Here is a 24,012-nt window from a genome sequence, read left to right on the forward strand (position 1 = left end):
TATCTGTTTTTGTTATAACTTGTAGAATTAATTATTTAAAATAGAATTTTAAGAATTATATCACAATCGCACAATTTATGGAAAGCAGGAGTAAAGCAGTTTCAGGTCATGGATGCTAGAAATCTTAATTGGTTTCACGATGTTAGTTTTGATGTCTGATTTCACATTTATGACAAAGCGGTGTTGTCGCATCTTAAAAATCATATATAAAGTAACTAACAACGTTTTAACACTTGTGTTGGCTCGACCGGGAAATGAGTTCTACACAAAAAAAACTTCAGACACCCTCGGTTTTGGCTCGACCAGGGTAATTTTTTTTAGGCGCGGCCGAAGGCCGCCAATGATGCAAGGAGTTCTACGCGAAAAAAATTCAGACATCCCTGCAAAGATTTTTTATATACATACTTGATGCAGAAGAAAGTTCTACGACAAAAAACTATGATATGCAAATAAATAAAATGCAGTCATTGGAAAATCCATTATCTCTGGTTTCTAACATGTGGCAACGCTCGGTTTCCACATAATTGTAAACACAGAAACCTTTTTTGCTATTAGTGTGCTAAGTTATTTTTGAAATTAGTAATTTTTGCTTAAAAAACCTTAAATAAATTTAGAATTTGAATTAAATTGAATATGAATAGTATAATTTTCAATATGTCAAGTGAAAAATGTGAGAAAATTGCGTTAAAGTGTGTGAAATACCATGTGATACTTATAGAAAAATTTGAACTTTTAAAGACGAATGTTTCAAAAACTATAACTCCAATCAATAATATTTTTGTATATTCCTGCTCTGGAGAGCCTCTTCTTTCACCCGATACCCCACCTGATATACCGATCGGAGTTGTCAAACCCCGACCGCCAAAGTAATCGGAATTGTGCCAATTGGTTAATACGACATAAAACATTAATTCAAATTTTTTTTATAGAATATTCCACTTATACATATTCTGCAAATCGTTTTCGGGCAATATTTTCTGTTTTCAAATCGTTTGACATGTTCTATAAATCGTTCCGTTTTTGTTTGTTCGAATATAAGTAATAAGTAATAATAAGTAATTTTTGCTTAAAAAACATTAAATAAATTTAGAATTTGAATTAAATTGAATATGAATAGTATAATTTTCAATATGTCAAGTGAAAAATGTGAGAAAATTGCGTTAAAGTGTGTGAAATACCATGCGATACTTTTGAAAAATTTGAACTTTTAAAGACGAATGTTTCAAAAACTATAACTCCAATCAATAATATTTTTGTATATTCCTGCTCTGGAGAGCCACTTCTTTCACCCGATACCCCACCTGATATACCGATCGGAGTTGTCAAACCCCGACCGCCAAAGTAATAGGAGTTGTGCCAATTGGTTAATACGACATAAAAAATTAATTCAAATTTTGCTTAAAATTTTTTTATAGAATATTCCACTTATACAGGCATATTCTGCAAATCGTTTTCGGGCAATATTTTCCGTTTTCAAATCGTTTGACATGTTCTATAAATCGTTCCGTTTTTGTTTGTTCAAATATCACCAAATCATTTTGTCGCCCTGTTCTGCAAATCAGAATCGTTACAATTTTCCGAATTCATATTCGGTCAGGTATATGATAGCGATTTTAAATTTATATCAACCATTTCCTTAAGAAACATTTATTACAATTATTACGTATTTATTAAAAAACATAAAAATAATGTTATTAATTATTAATAAGCATATAATAATATGTTTTGCCTGGACTTTTTTTCGCGGCCGTTGAGGCCATTTAAGATTCTCGAAGTTTTAGGTTAGAAAGTTAGTGTATCGGTGGATGAACGTCCGCAGACAGGCAGGGAAACCCACTACATCGCAGTACATACAGTAGAAAACCTTATTCGTGGGGAATTCTCGGTGGTAAGATAGCCGGCATCTTGGAAAAACACAGTGCTGTATATATGGAGTACTTCATTTTAGTAAAACTTTAGTAATAAAATAGCAAATATTATATATATTGCTGTCTTATATAAAGCGAAATTATTTATTTATGCTATATTTCACTTATAGAAGATTTTAACATCAATGTGTGCTATATTATATGCCAAAAATTTATTTAATGTAGATGAGAAATTTTTGTAAGTGGTGAGCATAAAATACAGCTCTCATACAAGACTTCTCTGTGGTAAGTTATTTTTGGCCACATTTATTCAAATTTCACTGACACGAAATTAAAAAACAACCCATTTTTGCTAGTTTTTACATAAATTATTTACAAATATTTATATTTAAAAGGCTTTATGAGCTTGAAACGATACGTGGTCGCCTCCTTATTAAATATCTTTAAAACAAAATATGTCATGATGCTATTCAATAGGTATCTCAAATCGTCGGGTCCAAAGTAACAAGATTCAAAATCGTAATTTAATACTAATTCCAGTTTTTTTTATGAAATTTATAAAAGGCTCAATAGCTTTTCAAATTGTTTCATAGTAATATTAAATACTTAAAAATTTTAAAGCTCCAATTGCAGTGTCACCTACCCAGGGATGTATTTATTTTAATACAATATTTAAAAACTAGTTGAATCGCGTTATACACTTGTTCATAAAATATAACTAACTTATCAATAAATAACATTTAATACCATAAAATTTAATAAATATGCGAAATAATTTAAAATAATACCAATAATAATAAAAAAATTTATTTTATTTAATAATTATTTAAGTACTGTTCATCGGACTTTAAAATTTTTGTAAAGACTAAATGATAGTACAACACCCTAATTACCACAGTTGTAGCAAAAAAAAGCGTAGCACACAACCCAAGTACGCCTCGATGGTGTGTTAGAAGATGAAAATTAATGTAAACAAACCAAAGGTTTTCTACTGTATATACTGAGCACTACATGTTTCCGGAAATCAAGAAGGTGTTTAGAAATAAAATAAGAATTCACTCATACAATCATCGTATTTATGCTGAATATATCTTGTATGTTAAAAAAGATTTTCGATTACAAATCGTCTTACCGTAGCTGCATGAGTGCCATCAATGCATCCTATCACTCTTGGTATTGTAAATTTTTGCACAAAATGAAGTTTTGTATATCTGGAATCCACTTCAGACACAAATATTTTCTAAAACATTAATCACTTCGGATACAATTTTGGATATTGTGCTTCTACCCATAGCAATATCGGTATCCCTTCCAACTGAACGTTGATATGAACCTTCATCGAAAAACCTAAAGCTTGCCGCCAATTTTATTAAATTAGGTGTGGACGTTTCTCTCCTTAAAGATATAATTTCGTTTATGAAAATGCATGCATTCTTAACCGACATCTGGAAACATCAAGATTACGTCATTTCATGTTCAATTTGTTTCACTGTTCATAGCATTTCCGTTTTTATTTGCCTATTCCCATTCAGGTGACCTTGCTGTCATCGATTGGCTAAGGTTATAGAGAACCCAAAAGAGCATACTATCCTGCAATTCAAACAGACAGGCAGCACTTATGGTGCAAGCCTGCGCTGGCACCCCCTTCTTGGGTGGAGAAATACTTAAATCTGCACAAAAATATTTTTTTTATCTCTTTGTTTTTTCGAACTGCGTTTATGGCTTACATTTTATTTCAAAAATTAAAATGTATTTCAAATTAAAAACAACAAAAATATATATTTGTATTGTAATTTTTGTCAAAAATTTGTCCTTTGAGTCGTTTTTACCATTGTGAATAGTCTACATATGTAAAACAAAACTTGCACTCGGCAAGCGGTGATAGCATTTTTAATCAGCTATCCGCATACTCTCCTGTACGAACGAATTCAACTAGATAGCTTTGTTGTTGCTTTCAAATGTAAAATTTTTGACAGGCGAGCAGCGCCCAAAGATGGCAATCAGAGAAGTGACCAATTGATTACAGCTGAAATTTGTTTTGCGAATATGCATATTCCAGGGATAAACCTATAATAGGCTAAATGAAATGATTCAAAATATGATACAATTTCAAAAAAATAAAAATTATTTAAATGTTTACATATTAAGTAAGTTTCATACACTCGAATATAATAGAGTTAGTATAGAGGAATACATTGCGACCTATGGTCTATTTTGCTCTTCCGATATCTACATTGACTTCATTAGTCCCAGCACTTTGATGAATACCCGAATGGTGCTAGGTGTAAGCGAGTCGTTGCGCTCCTCAATTAGGTTGCTAAGTCCCAAACAAAATTTGTTGGGCCCAGCAGTTTTGGTGCAGCAGCCGTTCGAGCTAATTCGTCGGCATGTTCGTTCCCTGCTATCCCTTTGTGTCCAGGCACCCAGGTATACGCTGTTATATGTTGATACAGTTAATGTTAAGTCGCGTTTCCTAAAAAAACTGGACTCTGTTTTATACGAAGTGATCACTCTAAGTGCCGCTTGGCTGTCACACATGATGGCAATGCGTTCGTTATGGTACATACGCTGGATATTGAACAAAAAGCCGGTTAATTGCAAATTAAAATAAGTATTGTCATATAATGAGGTATTAATAGTATAAGCAATCCACCAACATGTTATGCTACATTTGAATATAATACAATGTGCAATGCGTTTTCGTTTTTCCATTACAATAGAAAGAGCAGCCAGCTTCATTGTTATTATTGTTATATTTTTTATTTTTATTTATTGTTATATATTTGTGTAGGTATTCTCTAAAACAATGTGTCCACACAGAGGCTCTACTTGTATGTTTCTGATTAGCGTGTGGGTCTATCTACCTTTCGGCATTCGTTTCTGACACTTCTTTGTCTTTCTTGCTTCCGCTTTTCGTCTTTTCGCCTAATGATTTGTGTAACAGTGCCGCTCCCCATACGGATGGGCCGTACCCACCGTACTAATGTACGGATTGATTCACTTTGTACAAGAGAGCGCATATATTCAGACTAGGTATATGTTAGTCAATCCTTTATTTTTATTTGGTTTATTTTGTATGTATGTACAGTATGTCTTTTTACGCTTCCTGATGTAGGTTTCTTCCCACATGTTTTTGCGAAGTGTCCAGCGAAAATGTTGCAATTAACAGGAACGTACATAAAAAAAAAAAGTTTGCTGTTACTAGTAAGCAACGCACAAAAAACTTAAGCAAACAAAAAAATACAATAGCAAATATTTAAGTACACGGTACTGGTGACGAGTGTTCAGAGTAAGTCAGTGAAAATCAAAAACAAGTGTGTAAAACAAATACAAGTACTATGCAATAGCAAGTGTGAGTGGCCACCGCTATTGCATTTGAAGCAAGTTTACTCTGTGTAATGAAATTATGCACTCATATAGTTATCTGGTCTACACAGAAGATTCTCAATTTTTGCGCACTTAATATGCAGTGGCACCTCCATCCTTAACAATTACTTGGAAACTTCTGGTCAGGATCGAGTCAATTAACTTTTTCAATATACTTCTGTTCAGATCCAGCCACTCCATATCTTTACAGATGAACTCACGAAATTAAGGCTGATTCTAGGGGGATTATTTTCGCTCAGATCATGCCAGTAATAACTGAGTCCATCAGGTCCTTCTAAATTAATTTTTTTTCGTTAGGAAAAATCACATTTCTATCGGTCCAACTCATAACTCATGTATTCCTTCGCAAACTTATGCTTTTGCAATGGCTTTTTCCACTTTATATTTTTCTTTGCTTATTTTAATTTAACTATTTTTCTTTTATAAAATCAGGTCAAAACTTCCCCTACCTCCCATATACCTAATTTTAGGTTTTTCAAAAATTCGATGTGTTTAATATGTTACAAATCGGTTAAAATTGGAAATATCTTAACCAATGTAAGTGAGCTTATAGTCCTGGATATAGTGTACATTGGTGGTGAAAATGAGTGAAATCGGTTAAGAAATCCACCCCTCGTATACTATATATGATGATTTTCGTTTTTATAGTGGACTTTATGCCGAATATTGGGTCAAATTGTGTGTTTTCTTAATAAAACTATATCAATATATTGCGACAGTATATATATCGGACTATATTGGAGATGTTCTCCTGTGGGGTTTCGTTACTCTGGAGAACAAACCATTAGAAAACATTAGTACTAATATAGAACCCTTATTTCCTATTTGGTAGGTGTTGTGTATTATTTATTATCACAAGATTCGTTTGACTCAGGAATACTATGATTAGACACCTCCGACGGTTTGTACTTATGCTACCCCAAGCAATCGTCCATGCATTAAAATCGTCTGCTCTAAAATCGACAATTTGCCCTTAGTTTCTAAAGACAGTTCTATAAGGAAGTTCTCTAATTCTGTAATTTATGCGTTGAAACGAGCATAGTAACTTACAAAATATATTTCAGCTTTTCTGTAGTAAGGTATGAAACTTTATTCATTCACGGACGGGTCTAAGACTGCAGATGGAATAGGTGTCCGGTTAACGGGATCACACCTCAGGCTGACTGTGCCCATGGGACCATTCCCCAGTATTTTTCAAGCTGAGGTCTATGCTATTAGCAAAAGTGCTGAGGTCATATTGGACAGGAACTGATTGCCATCATCAGTAATAGTCAGGCGGCTCTCCAAGCACTGCCATCCTTTGAAATAGATTAACAGGGTGTGCGCGCAACAACAGTATAATCTTATTCTGGATACCATGATATAAAGGTAAACAAGGCAACGAACTTGCCTTCTAATTCAGACTCAAATATTTACTACTCAATAATACATTATTGTATGATTCACATACATATTAAACTTTACTGTATATCTAATTGAGAAATTTGCGGCCATCACGAGGCAAGTGAATCTGAACAACTACTGTCGTTTCGTTTATATAAACGCATACGTGCAATTCTAAGACCGAAATAAAAAGTAGTCTACCCATTTATTTTTTTATGAACTAATTCAGCACGCTATCAACGTTTGCTTAATCACACTTTTAATCAAATACATTTTGGTCCAAACAAGAAATTATATTGTTCTTATACCGTGTGTTATAATCTTGTAACATTTAACATAACAATACATTAAAGCTAAATTTTATAGGTTAGATGAAGAATCTATTGCTGCTTCCGATACAGTGGCTAAATTTGGCTTATTCATAGATCGTACGCGTAGCAAAATATTAATCAGATCTAAAACATCCGAGTCCTTTAAACTAATGCAACTTAATATTGTTTGTACAACTTTTAGGCGCTCAGCATCTTGTTTACAATATTTAAGAATATCTGGTAATTGTGAGAAAATATTCGTTCGACAAGACGTATTTATTTTGGATTTTTCGCAGACATATTCTATAACTGAAGGTAAATTCAGTCTATCACATACGACGGAAGCAAGGTTTTCTCTTATGGCATGGTCTAAGAAGTCTTTGGAATGATTTTCCGAAAGTGCTTCAAGAATTGTTTCTTTTATTTTCGAATCCTCACTCATACCCCTCGATATCATCTTGGCTACTGTGCCATAGAACTTCAATTTTGAGTCTTTGCCACAATCTAAATATTTTTGCAATATTTCTTCAAAAGTATGATTTTGGATTACGCTTTCAAGTAAATTGTCGGTAACCGCTACATCTGAACTATCTTTCGTTGGTTTCTGATTACCGCTACCCGAAGGATATTCTGGAATAAATTTTACAATGGTCCCATTTTCTTCAGTGGAAAGATCCATACCACACACGTTGTCATCTTCCAACTCGTCGGTGCTAATACCAGTATTTGTCGGATGACCTTGTGACTTGTTAGATTGTTGGATTGTAAATTTTTCAATCTCCATCATGCTATCTAATTTACTTCTCCGTTTAAGGGAATATTTATTTTCCAGACATTTTTCGGTACCTGGTTGTATTTTATCCATATTCAGGCAGCTAAAACGATTTAATAATAAATTGAATATTATGATGAAAATATAAATTTGGGGTTTTTTCTTATATTTTTATAACTACGAAACCATATAAATATATTGAACATAGAACTTACCGTTTAGGCTTGGTTTTGTTCTCGTCATTATGTTTTATATATTCCTTAGTAACTGATACTGGCGGATCATGAAAACTAACTCTCTTCTTTTTACATGCTGGTGACTCAAATGTGATATCTTCGAGACTTTCCCTACGAATATTTCTCTTCAAAATACTTGTTGAAGGGCTGGCGGATGGAGAAGGCAGCCTTTTAGAGAACGTTAAAATATCTTTGTTATGTAGTGGTGTTGATGAATTCTCGACGCCAACCATTTCCAAATCCGAAGCTGTACGATCTATACTGTCATTTTTAGCTACAAATAATCTTGGCATCGGTGTTTGCGGTGATTGTACTTCTATTTTTCTATTGCGTATCATGTTTATTAATTGCGCACCTCTTCCCGTAAGGTGTGCTGGTGGCTTAGGGCGTAACTTGGGGCTAGTGTTATTATTCGTTAGTTTGCGATCAGGCGGTGATAACTATATAAGTTATAAGAAAAAACAATGATGAAATCAAACATATACATATGTAGGCTTTATAAACTTACTAATAGAGAGTTTTTAGTTACTGTTTGTTTAGGTGAAATTTCCTTCACTGCGTCTGCTCCATAACAATGATTTGTCAATTCAGCGTTATTACTCTCTACGGAGTCTATACGGTGATCTTGCTCCGTGTAATTTGCTTGCGACTTTGATATTTCCTCGAGCGCACTTTTTTGAGATTGTGCTAGACACTCTTCTAAACAAAAAATAAATTAAAAATTATTTTTTCTGTTATTGCTAGTCGAGGTAACGATTAAAAATTTCAAGTAAGGAAGGAGGACTAATGTCGGTTTCAGTTTTGGTACAAATTTTTATTCCGATATCTTCATTGGTTGTTATTTTGCAAAGTGAAAGAATCAGATTGAACCCAAAAATGAGTTATTTGGGAAGCGTGTTTCGAACCGATTTCACCAATTTTAAATTTGCAACATCGAAGTTGCATTGAAAATACTATGAACAGAATTCGGGTGAAAGAATCAGATTGAACCCAAAAATGAGTTATTTGGGAAGCGTGTTTCGAACCGATTTCACCAATTTTAAATTTGCAACATCGAAGTTGCATTGAAAATACTATGAACAGAATTCGGTTGAAATAGGTGGAGAAGTTCCTGAGATATGGTTTTTGACCCAAAAGTGACCTAACACACGGCTATATATACATATATATATATATAAATCTTAATATTTTTATTTCTATTCTTATAGAATTGAAACATTTCAAATTCAAGATTAAATTACAAACGTACATAACTTTTTATAAATATTTGACAATTTCAGATGTAATTCTGAAGATAAAAACTAGTTTATCTGGCTATATTTAGGTTGGTGATAAGTGACCACCATGAACATTTCAAGGAACTTAAATTGTCTCAATAAAATGTAGTTTTTTAGGAATTTTGCGAAACTATCAGGAAGTTTGGTTGAGAGTGTGAAAATGCAAAAGTGTTTGAATGCATTACTTAATCAAATATGGTGTGTAATATCTGTTGGGCCATTTTATTACTTTATATTTTTATACAGAAAGAATAACCTTAGAAATTACTTTGCTATTGAGCCTATTTTGTATTTACCTAACAAATAACTCAAAACATATTAGTATGTAATTTCTTTTGTACTTACTTGATTCATGATTTATTATATTCGACAAATTTGGATTCACATTATTTATGGTCAAAACTTCCTCGGTGATTTCGCTAACCTGGAATAAACGCATTACTTAACAAAATTTTTAATCACTGCACTAATTCTACTGAAAAAAAAAATTTTATATTGATATAATAACTGTTCTTTCGCAACTGTTCTTACAAGATATTATAGTTTTTAAAATATCATTTACCTGTTTATTATCAATGTTGCCTAACTCAATTGGTTGAAGTGATGGTGAATTTACTTTTTGAATATCTGTAACGGATCGTTCAATACATTTATCCGTTGTGCTGTTAGGAAGATTTTCAAAATTATTTTTGATTTTGCTATTGGATTGCGTTAAAAATATTGAATCAATATTCCGATGCTTTGGATCCAAACTAGAATTCGGTACTCGAAATGTATTGTTTTCTATATTTTGCTTTTGTCGCATATACGGATCTTCTATAACAATTTCGCTTTGATCCTCTTTAGCTATAACTATTTTTTTGGGTGTCCAAGGTTGTATCAAGGAATCCTGTGACTGACTCATATCGTTATATAATGCTGGTATACTCGTTTTTTCGGCTATGCGCTCCTTTTGTCTATCTGTCAATTTTTCCGGCTTTAGGCTCCACACCGATGGTATAATGACATACACATCATCTTTAAATAAGTCTAAAACCTGAGTTGCGAAATTTTTGCTCATGCAACCTCGTGTTATATTTATAACAGAGTTCTTCCACTCCTCATAAAACTTTGAATCTACACCATCTTTTGACGATTTTTTTATAACATCTTTAAGTGTACCTTTAATTGACTCAATCAGGGAACAATTTTCAGGTAATTTTAAACCGTGAAGAACACATCGCAATATTGTAAGCAACTTTTCCTTTTCCCTTTTTGTTATTTGTTTTTGAAACACTTTACGTAGAAGAGCAAATAACTGTTCAAATTGTGTCGAATAACTGTTGCAGTCGTGTTTAATCATTTCATCTGTATATGCATTAAATAGATTAATAAAAACTTCAGATTCATAACCAGAATCTAAAATTTCTTCTAGAACTTTCGCTATTTCCGTCAAATGTTGTGATCTAGCAGTAGTGTTTTCCGTAAGTTGTATCAAATTATGCCAAAGAAAATAAAACTGTTCATCAAAAATAGAATTATTGCGATGTCCAGTAAATTCTATAACCATGCGTAAGGGCCATAAACTCCATGATATTAATGTATTAACGAACTCTTCTGCAGAGCGTCCAAAAGAGTTGTGTCTTATCAAATTTTCCATTTCCGATGAGATATTACGCCACATAAGAAATTTTACTTCAAAATATTCAAAACCTTCATCATTTGGTGTACTGATGAAATAATCAGCTAAAGCCTCCACAGCACGCGAACAAAGTTGTTTAGGTAGAAATACATCTAAATTAGATATTTTAGAAGCGCATTGTTGAATAATATTAGGAAATATATAATCTCTTCCGGACGTTAAAAATTTTACCAAATATTGTATTATTTTTATGTAATTCTCAAAATCCAAAATCGAACGTGATAAGCGAAGTCCTTCAGTTGCAATTACGTTAGCTGCTATTGTTAAGGGACGATTACTTTTCGCCATCATTTGCATTAAGCCAAAACAATAGTACTCGTATGATTCACCATCATCGTTATTAATCATTATGCGAGTGGAATTTTTTGTCAGAATATTTAGTAGTCGCTGTTCAATATCACTACGATTTTCACTGTCGACAAGTAAGTTTGAAGCTTCCAAAACAGCATAAAATATAGATTTCCAATGATTCGCTACAATATTTGAAGTTATCAATGGCGTACTTTGACCAAAAGTTTCTAATTCGTATTCTCGCAATAATCTTTGTACAAATTCATCCTGTGGATTACATAGTATTGCTGCTAAGCACGTCAAAGCCAATTCTCGTACGGAAATGTATTGCTGGGCTATGCCTAGATTGCTTTTTGATGGCGAGCCATAGCAAAATATTAAAAATGCTTCCACAACATTCTCAAAGTTATCTTCACTTTGAGGACCCAAACATGTTATCAAATACCACCAAATACGTAATTTTACTGCGGCGACATAGGGTGTTTTAGACTGTGAAGATTTTAGAGGAATACAAACGAGTTTTAACCGTTTGGGCGATGTTAACTGATTATGATTAGCAAATATTTGAATAAGAAGATGCCAACACGTAAACGCTTCTGCTCTTACAGAATTATCTGAACTACGAAATCCAAGCTCAACAATTGATAAAAACAAATTTATAGTGCTAGCACTCTTTAAGATTTCACGATCCAACAAACGAACAAGTATACACCAAATTCGATGCCAATATTGATTTCGGTCTTCTCGAAGTTGGTGCACTCGTGGAGTTAATTCTTTCACAATTACACTTTTTACATTATTCCAACAAGCGCAATTTGGAATATTTCCAATTTCTAAAGTTAATAAACCTTGTTCCAAAGCTGATACAGCACTCCCCTGCACTGATGAGTTGGCATCGAAAACCAACGGGAGTATATCTTCTACCCAAAAACGAACTAAATCATCCTCGGGTAAAATCTTTCCAATTACAGAAGAAGGAGTACTTTTACTCGTGTTGGCAAGCAGATCCAACATCTGAAAATGAAATATATGTTTAGTTTCACTATTCCAAATATAAAGCATTATACTTACATTACAATACAAGTGTTTCTGGTTATTTTTTAGTATTTCTTTCGAGGAATTATAAACCTCATAAAATCCACGACCTAAATTAGAATCCATTATAGAAGGCTATGTTATTGTCAGCTTACGTTTCCACATATAATCTTATTTTACGCGCGCCAAACATTTTCTGGATATGTTTAATAATCTTGACGTTTGTAAGTAATGCCAAGTTAACGTTACAATCAGAGATGCCATAATTCATTGAATCAAATTAAATAACAGCTCTGGAAGAATAGTGCCATTCAATTGACCGCTCACATGACAGTCAAAGCTGATCAAAATTTCATCAGCACGTAGAACAATGTTTATATCAATTTCTTAAGAGCAGCGTCAAAAAACATATGAGAGTGCATATGTTTCTAACACATTACTATTTGGAATTAATGAACTATACATCTGTACTGTTCACTCTCATGTCTTTTACAGGGTCAGTACTGACCATAAATTTATCATAGATGATACATTTTATTGTTCAAAATTGTTTTATTTTGGTTTTTCAAAAACGTGTTAAAGTTTAATATTAATATTTTATACATATATGTACATATGTATGCACATTTAAAGAAGAAGTAATGTAATTCAATATAAATTATAAAAAAGTGACTACTTCAAAAAAAAATAGTGCATTTCAATTACAAAGAAAATTATAAAAAATAAAAAGGTGACTAGTTCAAATTAACTGAAATTATATTGTAAATAAATAGAAATTGAAAATAAATATATAGAAAAACTTAGTTTTCTTCTTCATAGCTAAATCATGAAGAAATAATACACATTTTGCTTATTTCATATCTTCGATTAATGGCAATGCGGGCCCGAAATTTTACTTTTTTAAATGACGTCACGCAATAAACGGGAAAGTACGTACATATGTAAGGGAGATTGTGTACATGTGCGTAAAACCTATTAACTTTTGAAATATTTGTTTGTCTGGTAGTGTATAATAACTTTATACTTTTAAAATGTTTGTTTAAATCCGTGCGAAGCCGGAGCGATCAGCTAGTAATAAATAAATGTAATTAACAATTTTGATGCTATTTAAATTATAATGTATTTTTACCATTGCTTGCACGAATTCGGGGTTTGTTAGCCTTTACTCCACCTCAAGTATTGCCTCAAGCGATTGTATAGGGAGAAGGCTTGCAACCTCATCGAGTGCACTGTCTTTCGATTCTCCCGTCATGAGACTCACCGACTGCTCTATGTTATTGATTGAAATCTTACATTCTCTTGGCAGTGAGCTTTGTGCCAGAGTTCCCGATTTATCTAAAGACTTAATATATGTAAATGAAAGTTATGGTATTTAAACTTATATTATTTAATAAATACGCAAATACTTACTTTGTTTTCAATACCTTCCAGCTGACGGCTCATTAATCCTTGGTTAAATGCGATCGTTTCTTGGCCTTCATACAAGGAGACAATTTTTTGAAATAAAACTTTTTGCTATTGATAGGGAAAGAGCCATATGTTATAATGGATATGACATGTAACAATAATTGAGCATTTGATAATTTATTTGAGAATATTTTCTTACATTTTGTTCTAAACTTTGTACCTTTGCCGAAAATTCCTTTTGATTATCCAAAATTTCTTTTAGTATAGCTATCATTTCTGAAATAAGGTAAAATAATTAATTACATTCAAATCTAAAGTAAAAAAATATAAGCAGAATAAGTAAATATAGAAATTAGCATTGCTTTGTGTAGCAGGTGGTAGATTCTCCTTTGGCTTCAAAGGAGTTGATGTAGTCGCTTCATTCTCATTAGTTTTACATCGCTTTTTGGGTATCAGCGATTGAAATAATGGAGCTGAAACAATATATATGTTTATTTTTAAACAATATTATAGAGTAATGCTGTACTTACTATTTTGCACTTGACTGTCCTGGAACATTGAGCCATCAAACAAATTGTTTGTATTGAAACTCATGTATAATAAACGTTTTTATTATTTTTTTGTTTGTATTTATGTTTATTCATTTATTTAAAATAATGTGCGGATTGGTGCGAAAAATCGTGAAACAGATGATGCAATAGGATAATGAGGAGAAACTCTTCTCCATGAGGAATGCAAAAATACTTACATATCATCTATATATATCTTCTATATAAATTTCAACAAAATCATCACTTAAAATATTCGCCCCTATTCCCGTTGTCGTTATCGTTTTAAAACGACTTAAGAACGCCTATTTGGCATTCCTGTTGGCGTTAACGACATTTATCGAAAATAAATTGAGATTCCCCAATTTGCAACGACTATAGAAACGACATAGAAACAGTCGTTTTTTGTCGTTGCTATAATTGTGAGCGTCATAGAAACGACGCGGTTGTTTGAAGGAATATTTGAAGTGAAGATGAAAATTCCAAATCGGAAACAGTTTGAAATTTTAATTTCTGAAATGGAAAAATATCCTGCATATGCCAAGGACTTTAGAAAAGGGATAAATCCTTTAAATTTCGATTTCTTGGGTGGGATATTTTTTTCTCAAAAAAAAAAAAAACTAAATCCATTCCACCGCTTTCTCGCGTCGGAAATTGTTGGCATTAATAAAATTGCATTTTTATATCTAAGAGTATATTTAAGATATGAAAGGTCTAAAAATTCAAAACGAAGAAAAAAATAGTACTCCAACAAGACGAGGAGTTAATAAACACCTACCCATGTCTCCTTTGGCTGAACCACTATGTAGAGTAGTCGGATTAGCCAGAAGCAAGGAGCATGAGACGCTGGAAGTATAACATATTTTAGAAGAAAGTTGGGAGGACGCAGATGTCACCACTACTTCTTTTAAAAAATCAAATAAAGATGGAAGACTAACATTGTTGTACGTAAGTACAATAATTACAGTGATAACGTTGTTTAGAGTAAATAGAGAATAGCATAAAATCCATTAAGGACTGCTTTAAAAATTTGTCTCGTTACATAAGAAAGAAATTTTTATATGGGAAAAGAGCGCCTTAAAGTATACTATATAAAATATGTAGACAAATTTCGATAATTATCTTAGGCGTTACGATATACTTCAAGAATACCAATTTAGGAACGAAACGACGATAAGAACGACGACGACTTAGAAACGACTATTAAAACGAAAACGGGAATAGGGCCGATTAGCTAAAACAATTCCTAAACTATTGGCAGACTCGAATGGTTTTTGACTAAAATAGTTTTAAATTTTTTTACTAAATCAAAAAGAATCCTTCTCTTTAGTGTAATTGATTTCGAATGATCCTATTTTCGATGACCTATTCAAATCACCGTTAAATTTTTGCCTTTCATCGAGGCGTAAGAATATTTTTTGCTAAACCTTGTTTGGCTTGTTATAAATTTTTTTTAAAGAAATTACATATAAATTTTAAATTTGCTGAAAAAGAATCTAAGGGGCCAAATTGTTTAACACATTCTGGACCATATATGGTTCCAAAATAATTAACAAACTCATTTAAAAGTTATTGACCTGTGTATATCTGCCTCAATTCTGCAGGATCTTTCATTTGAGAGAAGCCTTATGCCACTATGTAGCAGTAAAAAGTGGTAATATAAGTCACTATTAACACAATCTTTTAACAAAAATATCCCATTGTATAATAAAATTGCCTAAACTCAGGAGACTTCCAATGATTTATTTCATGATTTAAGCTCCTAGCTATACGACCGAATTGCGAAGGAATAAACTGAGCAATATAATTAAGTTTTTTATTAATAATTTTGGCATCAGCTTTTTTAATAAGCTACTCCAGTAATTTTTTAGTGACTCCTAAATTAACCAAGTGCATACAGTCTAAAGCAGTGATCGGCAGCCCATTGCCCGCGGAGCGCTCTCTGAGCGCACACTGAGTGTACGTGTGAAACACACGTACTTGCAATCATTTTTACAACATAGACGCGATGTCAGGTCAGTTGCTTGCTGACTTCACAGCAGAGATAAAGAGATGTACAACTCTCATATCACTGGAAGTGAGAGCGCAATTGTAAACGTCAAAACCACCTAAACTTTGACAGTTTGTCGAGATGAGGAGGTTTTGACGTTTCGCAATTGGGAAACTGGAAAGGCCATATTGAAATGTTGCAAAAAAAATAAATCGATGGAGACATTTTTATCCGCCTTGCAAGATCACTAATAAGAACTTAAAACAATAAATATAAATGAAAACGCGTAATTTAAAAGTGGTATAAGAATATTTTTCTGAATTGCAGCAGCGAGAAACTAATTTTTCATGGAAAATTATAAAAGAAATTGATTTATTTTCAGTTGATACTTAATAATTGACCATATTTATTACTGAAACTTCGAAAACCGGCTATTTTAATATACCATTTTATCACTAAATGAAACTGAAATAAGTTATTTTATATTAAACATTCAGTATATAATAATTTTTAACCATAATAAATGTTGGGTATTTTAATTTAAATGCCCAAAAATTAGTATTTTGTCTGATCTGGCAATAATGCAAAATGTTATAAAAAACGCAAATTTTGAGGCGCGCTCACACTGGAATAAGTTGGACATCCCTTTATCCCTGCTTCACAGCGAGCAGGACGTATGGCCGATTGTACGCACGCATGTATGAACACAAAAGACAATGCTTTTATATATATTAATACATATATTTCTATTTAGATTATTAGTTGTTTATTATTTTTGCAAGTCAGTTCATAAAAACACAACGATTAATTTTCATTCGCATTTAAAATGTTTGTAATATAATTAATAATTGTGTGTTTAATTCGAAGTAGTACTACCGATTTTTTTTTTTTTTTTTGCAAAAATTTTCATACACATTTCTAAGCAGTATTAACAATTGATTGTATGTGTAAAACTAACGTACATTATAAAAACGATTGTTAGGAACCCAGAATTGGTTCACAGAAAGTTCGGGACCAGTAGAACATAACACTTGGTCAGTTGAGTAGCTCTCAACACGCATACACTCTCACAAAATAAATTGTTTGATTGAATAAATTTGCCGACCACTGGTCTAAAGGAAACTGTGATACCATACCGAACCCAGCTCCCTCCACTATGCTCTTCAAGATAGTGAGGTGAACTATTTCCTAACGCAAATGTTAAATCTATCCTAGGTGAACCAACTTTAACCCTTTCGACCCCGACGTTGCCTGTGAGCAATTTCACCAGTTTGATGATTTAAAGCAAAAGTTGTGTTAAATTTTTTAACTTGATTTAAGTGGTTACTTATAGGTTAATGTATAAAAATGAAAACCAAAACAGTTAACAACATTCTTTACCGTTATTCTTATAGTTTTTTTGACATAGTGCATTAACGTCATTGATAATTTGTGAACGGAAATTTGCAAACGTTTTTTAGAATTGATCCAATTATTATAATAATTTTAAGTTGCCCGTGCGTCACGTTGGGCCATAGTAGTAATAAAAAAGTAAGGAAAGGCTAAGTTCGAGTGCAACCGAACATTTCATACTTTCCCAATTTATTGATGTGATTTTATTCAGATAACACACAAATTGACCCATATATTCCGCATAAAGTCCGATATATGGTATATGAGGGCTGAGGGCAATTTTTCCAGTAGCAAAGCAGTAATTGCGTAAAGTTTTATTCCACTATCTTCATCGGTTTCTTATGTTTACATTATAAAGCGAAGGAATCATATGGAATTAAAAATTTATATGGGAAATAGTCGTGGTTGTAAACCGATTTCTCCCATTTTTTATCCGTGTTGTCAGGGTGTCAAGAAAATATTATAATATTTACCGAATTTCATTGTATTCTAGTTCCTGTGATATGGTTTTTGACCTATAAGTGGGCGACGCCACGCCCATTTTCCATTTTGTTTAAAAATGTGAATGCAGCTTCGATCTGCCAATTTCTCTGTAAAATTTAGTGTTTCTGACGTTTTCCATTAGTGAGTTAACGCACTTTTAGACATTTTCAACCTAACCTTTGTATGGAAGGTGGGCGTGGTTATTATCCGATTTCAACTATTTTCATTGTATGTGATGGGGTACATAATGGAAACGACTGCAGAAAGTTTGGTTTCTATAGCTTTACTGTTTTGCAAGATATATACAAATAACCGATTTGGGGGCTGGGCCACGCCCACTTCCTCAAAAAAATTGCATCCAAATATGCCAATTCCTTGTGCGATCCTTTACACTTTTATAACTTTATTTATGGCTTAGTTATGAAACTTTATAGGTTTTTGGTTTTCGCCATTTTGTGGGCGTGGCAATGGTCCGATTTCGTCCATTTTCAATACCAACCAAGTTGCCAAGGAATATATGTACCAAGTTTCGTTAAGATATCTTAATTCTTACTCAAATTATCCGTTGAACGGACAGACAGTCATCCGGATTTCACTCGTCTTGTCATCCTGATCATTATCATTTTGATATATATAACCCAATATCTAACTCGTTTAGTTTTATGACTTACAAACAACCGTTATGTGAACAAAACTGTAATACTCTCTTAACAATTTTTGTTGCGGGAGTATAAAAATTTTTTGTTTTCAGATATGCGTTCAAAAGTGAAAAATGTATCTTAAGGGGTTAATACAGTTAGAAATTTCAAAAAATCGATTTTTTTTTTATTTCATTTTCTTAATGTACATATATTTAAGAATACACACAGAAAATTTCATACCCGGTGAATATTTTCAAAGTTACAAGCAAATGAAAAATTTTAAAAGGCGTTTCAGAGTGCTTTTAAGTACAAGACCCAATCTTTAAACGCGTTTTTCTCAAAATGGTGTTTCAAAGTCGGTGACCAACATTACTCGAAAACGGCTAGACCGATTAGTCTCAAATTTTAACACGACCTTCTTAAATATATTTTTTAGTAATTAATCGAAGATTTTTTCTCTCCGATAAATATTTTTTTTTTATAAACAATTTAAGGCCGAAATTTCGGTGAACAATCGATGTTTTTTTTTGAGAAACCGCCATTTTGTCAAAAAAATTTATTTTGCTTATTCCTTCGATTAATTACTAGATTTAACATTATTTTAACGAAATCTGTTTGGTTTTTTAATTTCGGATGATCCAGCTCCGAGATATAGTGGTCACCGCATAACGTCTTTTTTGAGAGGAGCTCCTGGAGATCAGCTGTAGCTCTTTTTCAAATAAATATTTTTACTAGTACTAAGTCTTAAAATACAGTTAAAAGATACCATAATATGTGTATACATTTTTGGATCAATAAATTAAAAAGTTTTCTCAGAAAAAATTCTGGAAAATTCACTTTTTTCCGGCCGTCTAACTGTATATAACCCCTTAAAGTGAAATGAACAAAATTTGGAGTTTGTTTGGAATGTTTCGAGTGATTAAAACAGTGGAGATGTTTCAGCGATGTTAGGGACATTGTTGAAAACCCAGAGAGCATTGAAATGAAAGAACAGAAATAACATAATAGCATTAAAAAAATGTATCTTAATTCTCTATGATAATGATAATCAAAGGCATTTGAAATTACAGACAGTTTTTGGAAACAGGATTCCATCTTACAGTTGAAAATTCTAAAAAGGCGCTGTATTAGAATTCTGTTTTATCTCGGTGTTCTCAAATTGGTCCTATTAAAATGGTTTTTTCCGCTAACCTCAATCTTACTGTAATTTCAAACTTTGTGTCAAGGTTTCGTTTAGAATTGAAAAAAAAAATGTGAAATCAATCACAATAATAATAATATCTATGTGTGCGTTGTTTATCGTCTTGTATGGGAGATGAACCAATTGGAAATTGCAGACGTTGGAGCGCACAGGAAAAAAAATATTTGGAGATCCCTAGGCCTGTTGTTGTCGCATCCTATAATAAACACATGCGAGGAGGAGATCTTTCGAGCATTCTGATGGAATCGTATAAAGTAAACTTTTGCTCGAAAAAGTGGTATGTGAGACAATTTTACCGTTGTTTAGTCACATTTGTTTTAACTCCTGGCTACTTTATTACAATCATTAGAGTTGTAAACTTCAATTTGATGTCGGGAATTCCCTGATGACTTCTAGTGCTAGATTCCTCCATTCCATTAATAGAATCTCCATGATTGAACCTAATAACTCAATAAGCAGTCCGCAAGTTTATTCCTACACATGGTAATGCGAAACGGTACTATCAAAATGGGTTCTGGGTTGTATGTGGTCAAAAATGACGTTGTAGACTATACCCAACTGAGACTCCACTGACTAAATACTCAAATGTGGTGTTCCACTTTGCTGCAAAAACAACAAAAATTATTTTTGCTGCAAGTGGCAAACCTTTAACTCCTATCTTACCCAATGTTTTTTATAAGTCCTCTAGAGTTTGAGATGAAGCAGAAGTCTCAAATTCTTCCCTCTTTGGTGTACAAGCCCTAAGCCTAAATGAATCACAACCTGGAGATTCTAATATCTAATTCTTTTGGAACACAGTCACTTTTTATATTTTAAACATATTTTATTTGCTCCTTCACTGTTTCACTTTTTTAGCACATTCAATAATTTTTTTAAATCATGTTATTTTAGATTCAAAAATCCGTTTTTCTTTTGTTAGTAAGTTCTGAAAAGTCCTTCTTTTAATCTTATCTTGGTCGACAAAAATTCCTCTTGGCTATATCCTCCGCGCGGGTGTCGACTGGGCAATGGGTGGCGCTGCCTGCACTGCTGGGGTCTCAAGCGGTCTATGACAAGCTAAGTCACGGCAGTGCAGGCAGGCGCCATCTAGCTAAGGCTGATGTACTCCACATCTATCATCATATGTTGGAATGCTCTATATGAATCCTCATAGGGCGGTGGAGGCGTGAGTACATCAGCCATTGCCAGTGAGGTACCTGGCGGTAGGTATAAAACGCTAGGGGTAGAGACCCCCGAATACAAAAACTCAAAATGGAGGACAAAAAGGAAGAACTGCGGGCTGGGATATCAGCCCAAACGTCGGTGGGAGACGAGGCTGCTACCACCGGCGGGCACAGCGACTTTTCAAGCTGTGTCGCCAGCGGCCACACCTCCACTGCAACGGGAGCAGGTTGCGGTGGTTGTAATGCTACTGCCAGACCAGCTCTGCAGCGTGCGGTTTCCGCAATCCATGAAGATTCGGACCCAGAAAGCGCTGTGAGCATAAATACAGACAAAGAAGAAGAGCTTCTTCGCTCTCCGCAGGATTCGACCGAGGGTTCCAACTTTGGCAACAAGAGAGGGCCCCGGAAGAAGCCCAGCAAGGAGGGGTTGAAAGCCAAATCGAGATACAAGGCGGCGGTCGGCATTTGTAACCGACTCGAAGGCAAGTCCAACCTGAGTGAAGAGGAGATGAAACGGTTGGCTTGGGCCAGAGAGGAGGTGAAAAGCGGCAGCGCGCACTTTGCCTCACGTAGTTGGTGCAGTGCCTCGAACTCAGCATTTGCTAACCGTATCGAGGAGCATATTGCTGAGAAGAGGCAACGGTCGACAGAGAGCGAACCGAAAGCGCCAACGAAGAAAAGAAAGACAAAAGACGAGGCTGAGAAGCCAAAAGTTAAGCGAGCGGACGACAAGCCGACAACGTCCAGAGCAGCGGCGGCAGCTAATGAAGTGGCAAAGCGACACTTGATCGTGGCTCTCATTGACCGCAGTAACCCGCTGGGACAGATGTCGCAGGAGCGGTGGAAAGTAGTCGAAATGAAGCTACTAGAAGCGCTCTTCTCGAGGATGGACGCCGATCCCAGCGCACCAATGCCAACGTTTCATGGAGCAGGGTGGCTTGGTGGCGTCAAAATCCTTAAATGCAAGGACGATCCGTCGCTGACATGGGTGAAGGAAGCAGTGAGAACGCTTCCAAACCTGTGGAAGGACGCGAAACTCGAGGTTGTGGATCGGAGCAGCATTCCGTCGGTTCCCAAAGCGAAGGTGGTGATACCTCGCGTGGTAGACCCGGAACATGCACTTCGACTGCTACAACGACAAAACCCGGACGTGCCGACCAGTGATTGGAGAGTACTGAGCGTAGCTAAAACTGCAAACGCAGATGGAGGCCAGAGCTACATACTCCAAATCAATAAGGCGGCTGACGACATTTTATATGCCAGATTCGGGAAGATGGCGTGGGGAGTTGGAAGCGTATTCCTTCGCCTCAAAAAGCGCCACCCCGCGGATGGCAATGTAAACACACTGGAGACGGGTGAAGTCGAAAAAGATCTCGGAATTGAAGAGATAATGGCGACTTCATTAGTCTTGCAGGAGGTGGAGGGGTCACCTGATCAGTACTCTAAGGTTAATGAACCAGGAGCTGACGGTACTTCAGGTGAACCTCCACAAAAGTAAGATCGCATCTGCCGAACTCCTTCTCAATCTAGAGAAGGGCGGCTACGACGTGGCTTTAGTCCAGGAACCATGGATAGCATCGGGTAACGTGGTCGCTGGACTAAAGTCACCTAACTACACAACATATACCCCGAGCGTCACTAACAAGGTAAGAACGGCGGTACTGGTTAGCAAAAAGCTGTATTCCCATGTTAACTTAAATCTCTCCACAGATGATCTGACGGTGGTGGCGGTAAAGGATTGCAGGGATGAGCTCATACTCCTTGCATCCTGTTACCTGCCACATGACGGCGAGGCACCGACTGCAGAACTCCAGAGGCTGGTGGCTACATCCAGCAGAAGGAAACAGTCGCTGGTAGTTGGGGCTGACGCTAACGCGCACCACACGATTTGGGGAAGCCGAGACATCAATGCAATAGGTGAGTCCCTGTTAAACTTTATATTAATGAGTAGTCTAGTGATAGCAAACCGGGGGGAGGAACCTACGTATACAGGACCAACCTTGAAAAACGTCCTAGACTTTACACTTTACACCAGTAGTGGTACAACGGTTGAGAACTGGAGGGTGCTAAGTACACCGTCATTCTCTGACCATAGATATATACATTTCTCTATTAGAAAGGGGGTTAAAGCTAGACTTGAGGCTAGAAGAAACCCCAGAATTACAAACTGGGTACGTTACCGACAAATACTGTTTGGTAAAAGACTTAGACCGTGCGTGTTCAACTCTCCACAAGAGTTAGAGGATGGTGTGAATCTCTTCTGTAGCACTCTTACTAAGGCTTATCATTCCGCTTGTTCTATGCTGCGGCCCAAACGCAAAACGAGACCCCCTTGGTGGAACAAGGAGCTCGAATCGTGTAGACGCAGTGTAAGGAAAATCTTCAACTTGGCCAAGCTAGCGGAGAGCGAGGAATGTTGGAATGAATATAAGGATCTGTTAAGAGACTACAAAAAGTTAATGCGCAGGAGCAAACGACAGTCCTGGAAAAACTTTTGTAGCAGCTTTGAAAGAACAAATGAGGTGGCAAGACTTAGAAAACTGCTATCTAAAAGCCCCCCCTCGCCAGGCCTGGTTCGCAGAAACAACGGAGAGTGGACGGAGAATTGCAGGGACTCCTTAGAGGTTCTAGTTAGCGCACACTTTCCGGGATGCAAGAACCCGGTTAACACTCCACATGAAGAAAATACTGCTGTTATCCTGTCCGAGTGTATAATCACGGAGGATAAAATAGAATGGGCAATCCGCTCCTTCGACTCTTACAAATCTCCCGGTACGGATGGCACCTTTCCAGCCATGCTAAAGAACGCAATGCAGCTGGTCGTGCCGTGGTTGCGAGTGATATTCAGAGGATGTTTAAGGTTTGGTTATGTACCGCACTCATGGAGAGAGGCTAGGGTGGTTTTCATACCGAAGGCAGGTAAAAACAATCCAACCTACTCGAAAG

At 35.0% G+C, this 24,012-nt stretch overlaps 3 protein-coding genes across 11 annotated transcripts in view; 1 reads left to right on the forward strand and 2 right to left on the reverse strand.

Annotated features, from left to right (window-relative positions):
- Positions 1-3,970: 3,970 nt before the first annotated feature.
- LOC105220224 (telomere-associated protein RIF1) lies at positions 3,971-12,471 on the reverse strand. 4 transcript variants are annotated; one of them, XR_008471907.1, is made up of 7 exons: positions 12,278-12,470; positions 9,797-12,220; positions 9,580-9,658; positions 8,466-8,656; positions 7,937-8,397; positions 4,733-7,824; positions 3,971-4,436 (listed from the first exon to the last, which is right to left on the reverse strand). XR_008471907.1 is itself a non-coding variant. In XM_011196656.3 (6 exons), the coding sequence occupies exons 1-6, from the start codon at positions 12,365-12,367 to the stop codon at positions 6,999-7,001; spliced, it is 4,068 nt and encodes a 1,355-aa protein (XP_011194958.2). In that variant the 5' UTR covers positions 12,368-12,471; the 3' UTR covers positions 3,971-6,998. The 4 variants fall into 4 exon arrangements, 2 of the variants coding, with proteins under 2 accessions (XP_011194958.2, XP_011194957.2); XR_008471906.1 differs by having other exon boundaries at positions 4,526-7,824; XM_011196656.3 differs by having other exon boundaries at positions 3,971-7,824; positions 8,466-8,653; positions 12,278-12,471.
- A 932-nt stretch (positions 12,472-13,403) lies between these two features.
- On the reverse strand, positions 13,404-13,957 carry LOC105220225 (uncharacterized). Its single transcript, XM_029045695.2, has 3 exons — positions 13,848-13,957; positions 13,652-13,756; positions 13,404-13,583 (listed from the first exon to the last, which is right to left on the reverse strand). Exons 1-3 carry the CDS (start codon positions 13,920-13,922, stop codon positions 13,404-13,406), a joined length of 360 nt encoding a protein of 119 aa, XP_028901528.1. The 5' UTR covers positions 13,923-13,957.
- Positions 13,958-14,204: 247 nt separating this feature from the next.
- The window catches only part of LOC105219909 (cyclic GMP-AMP synthase-like receptor), a 100,574-nt gene continuing 90,766 nt past the window's right edge, over positions 14,205-24,012 (forward strand). The window contains exons 1-2 of one of the 6 annotated variants that reach the window (XM_054234250.1): positions 14,205-22,712; positions 22,777-22,983. In XM_054234250.1, the coding sequence (XP_054090225.1) occupies positions 21,155-22,564 (1,410 nt within the window). In that variant the 5' untranslated portion in view covers positions 14,205-21,154 and the 3' untranslated portion in view covers positions 22,565-22,712; positions 22,777-22,983. Of the gene's footprint in view, positions 22,984-24,012 lie in introns of all 6 variants that reach the window. The other 5 variants (XM_054234246.1, XM_054234252.1, XM_054234251.1 and 2 more) reach the window with 5 other exon arrangements.

Source organism: Zeugodacus cucurbitae, chromosome 6, assembly GCF_028554725.1.
Source record: "Zeugodacus cucurbitae isolate PBARC_wt_2022May chromosome 6, idZeuCucr1.2, whole genome shotgun sequence".
Lineage (NCBI taxonomy): Eukaryota > Metazoa > Arthropoda > Insecta > Diptera > Tephritidae > Zeugodacus > Zeugodacus cucurbitae.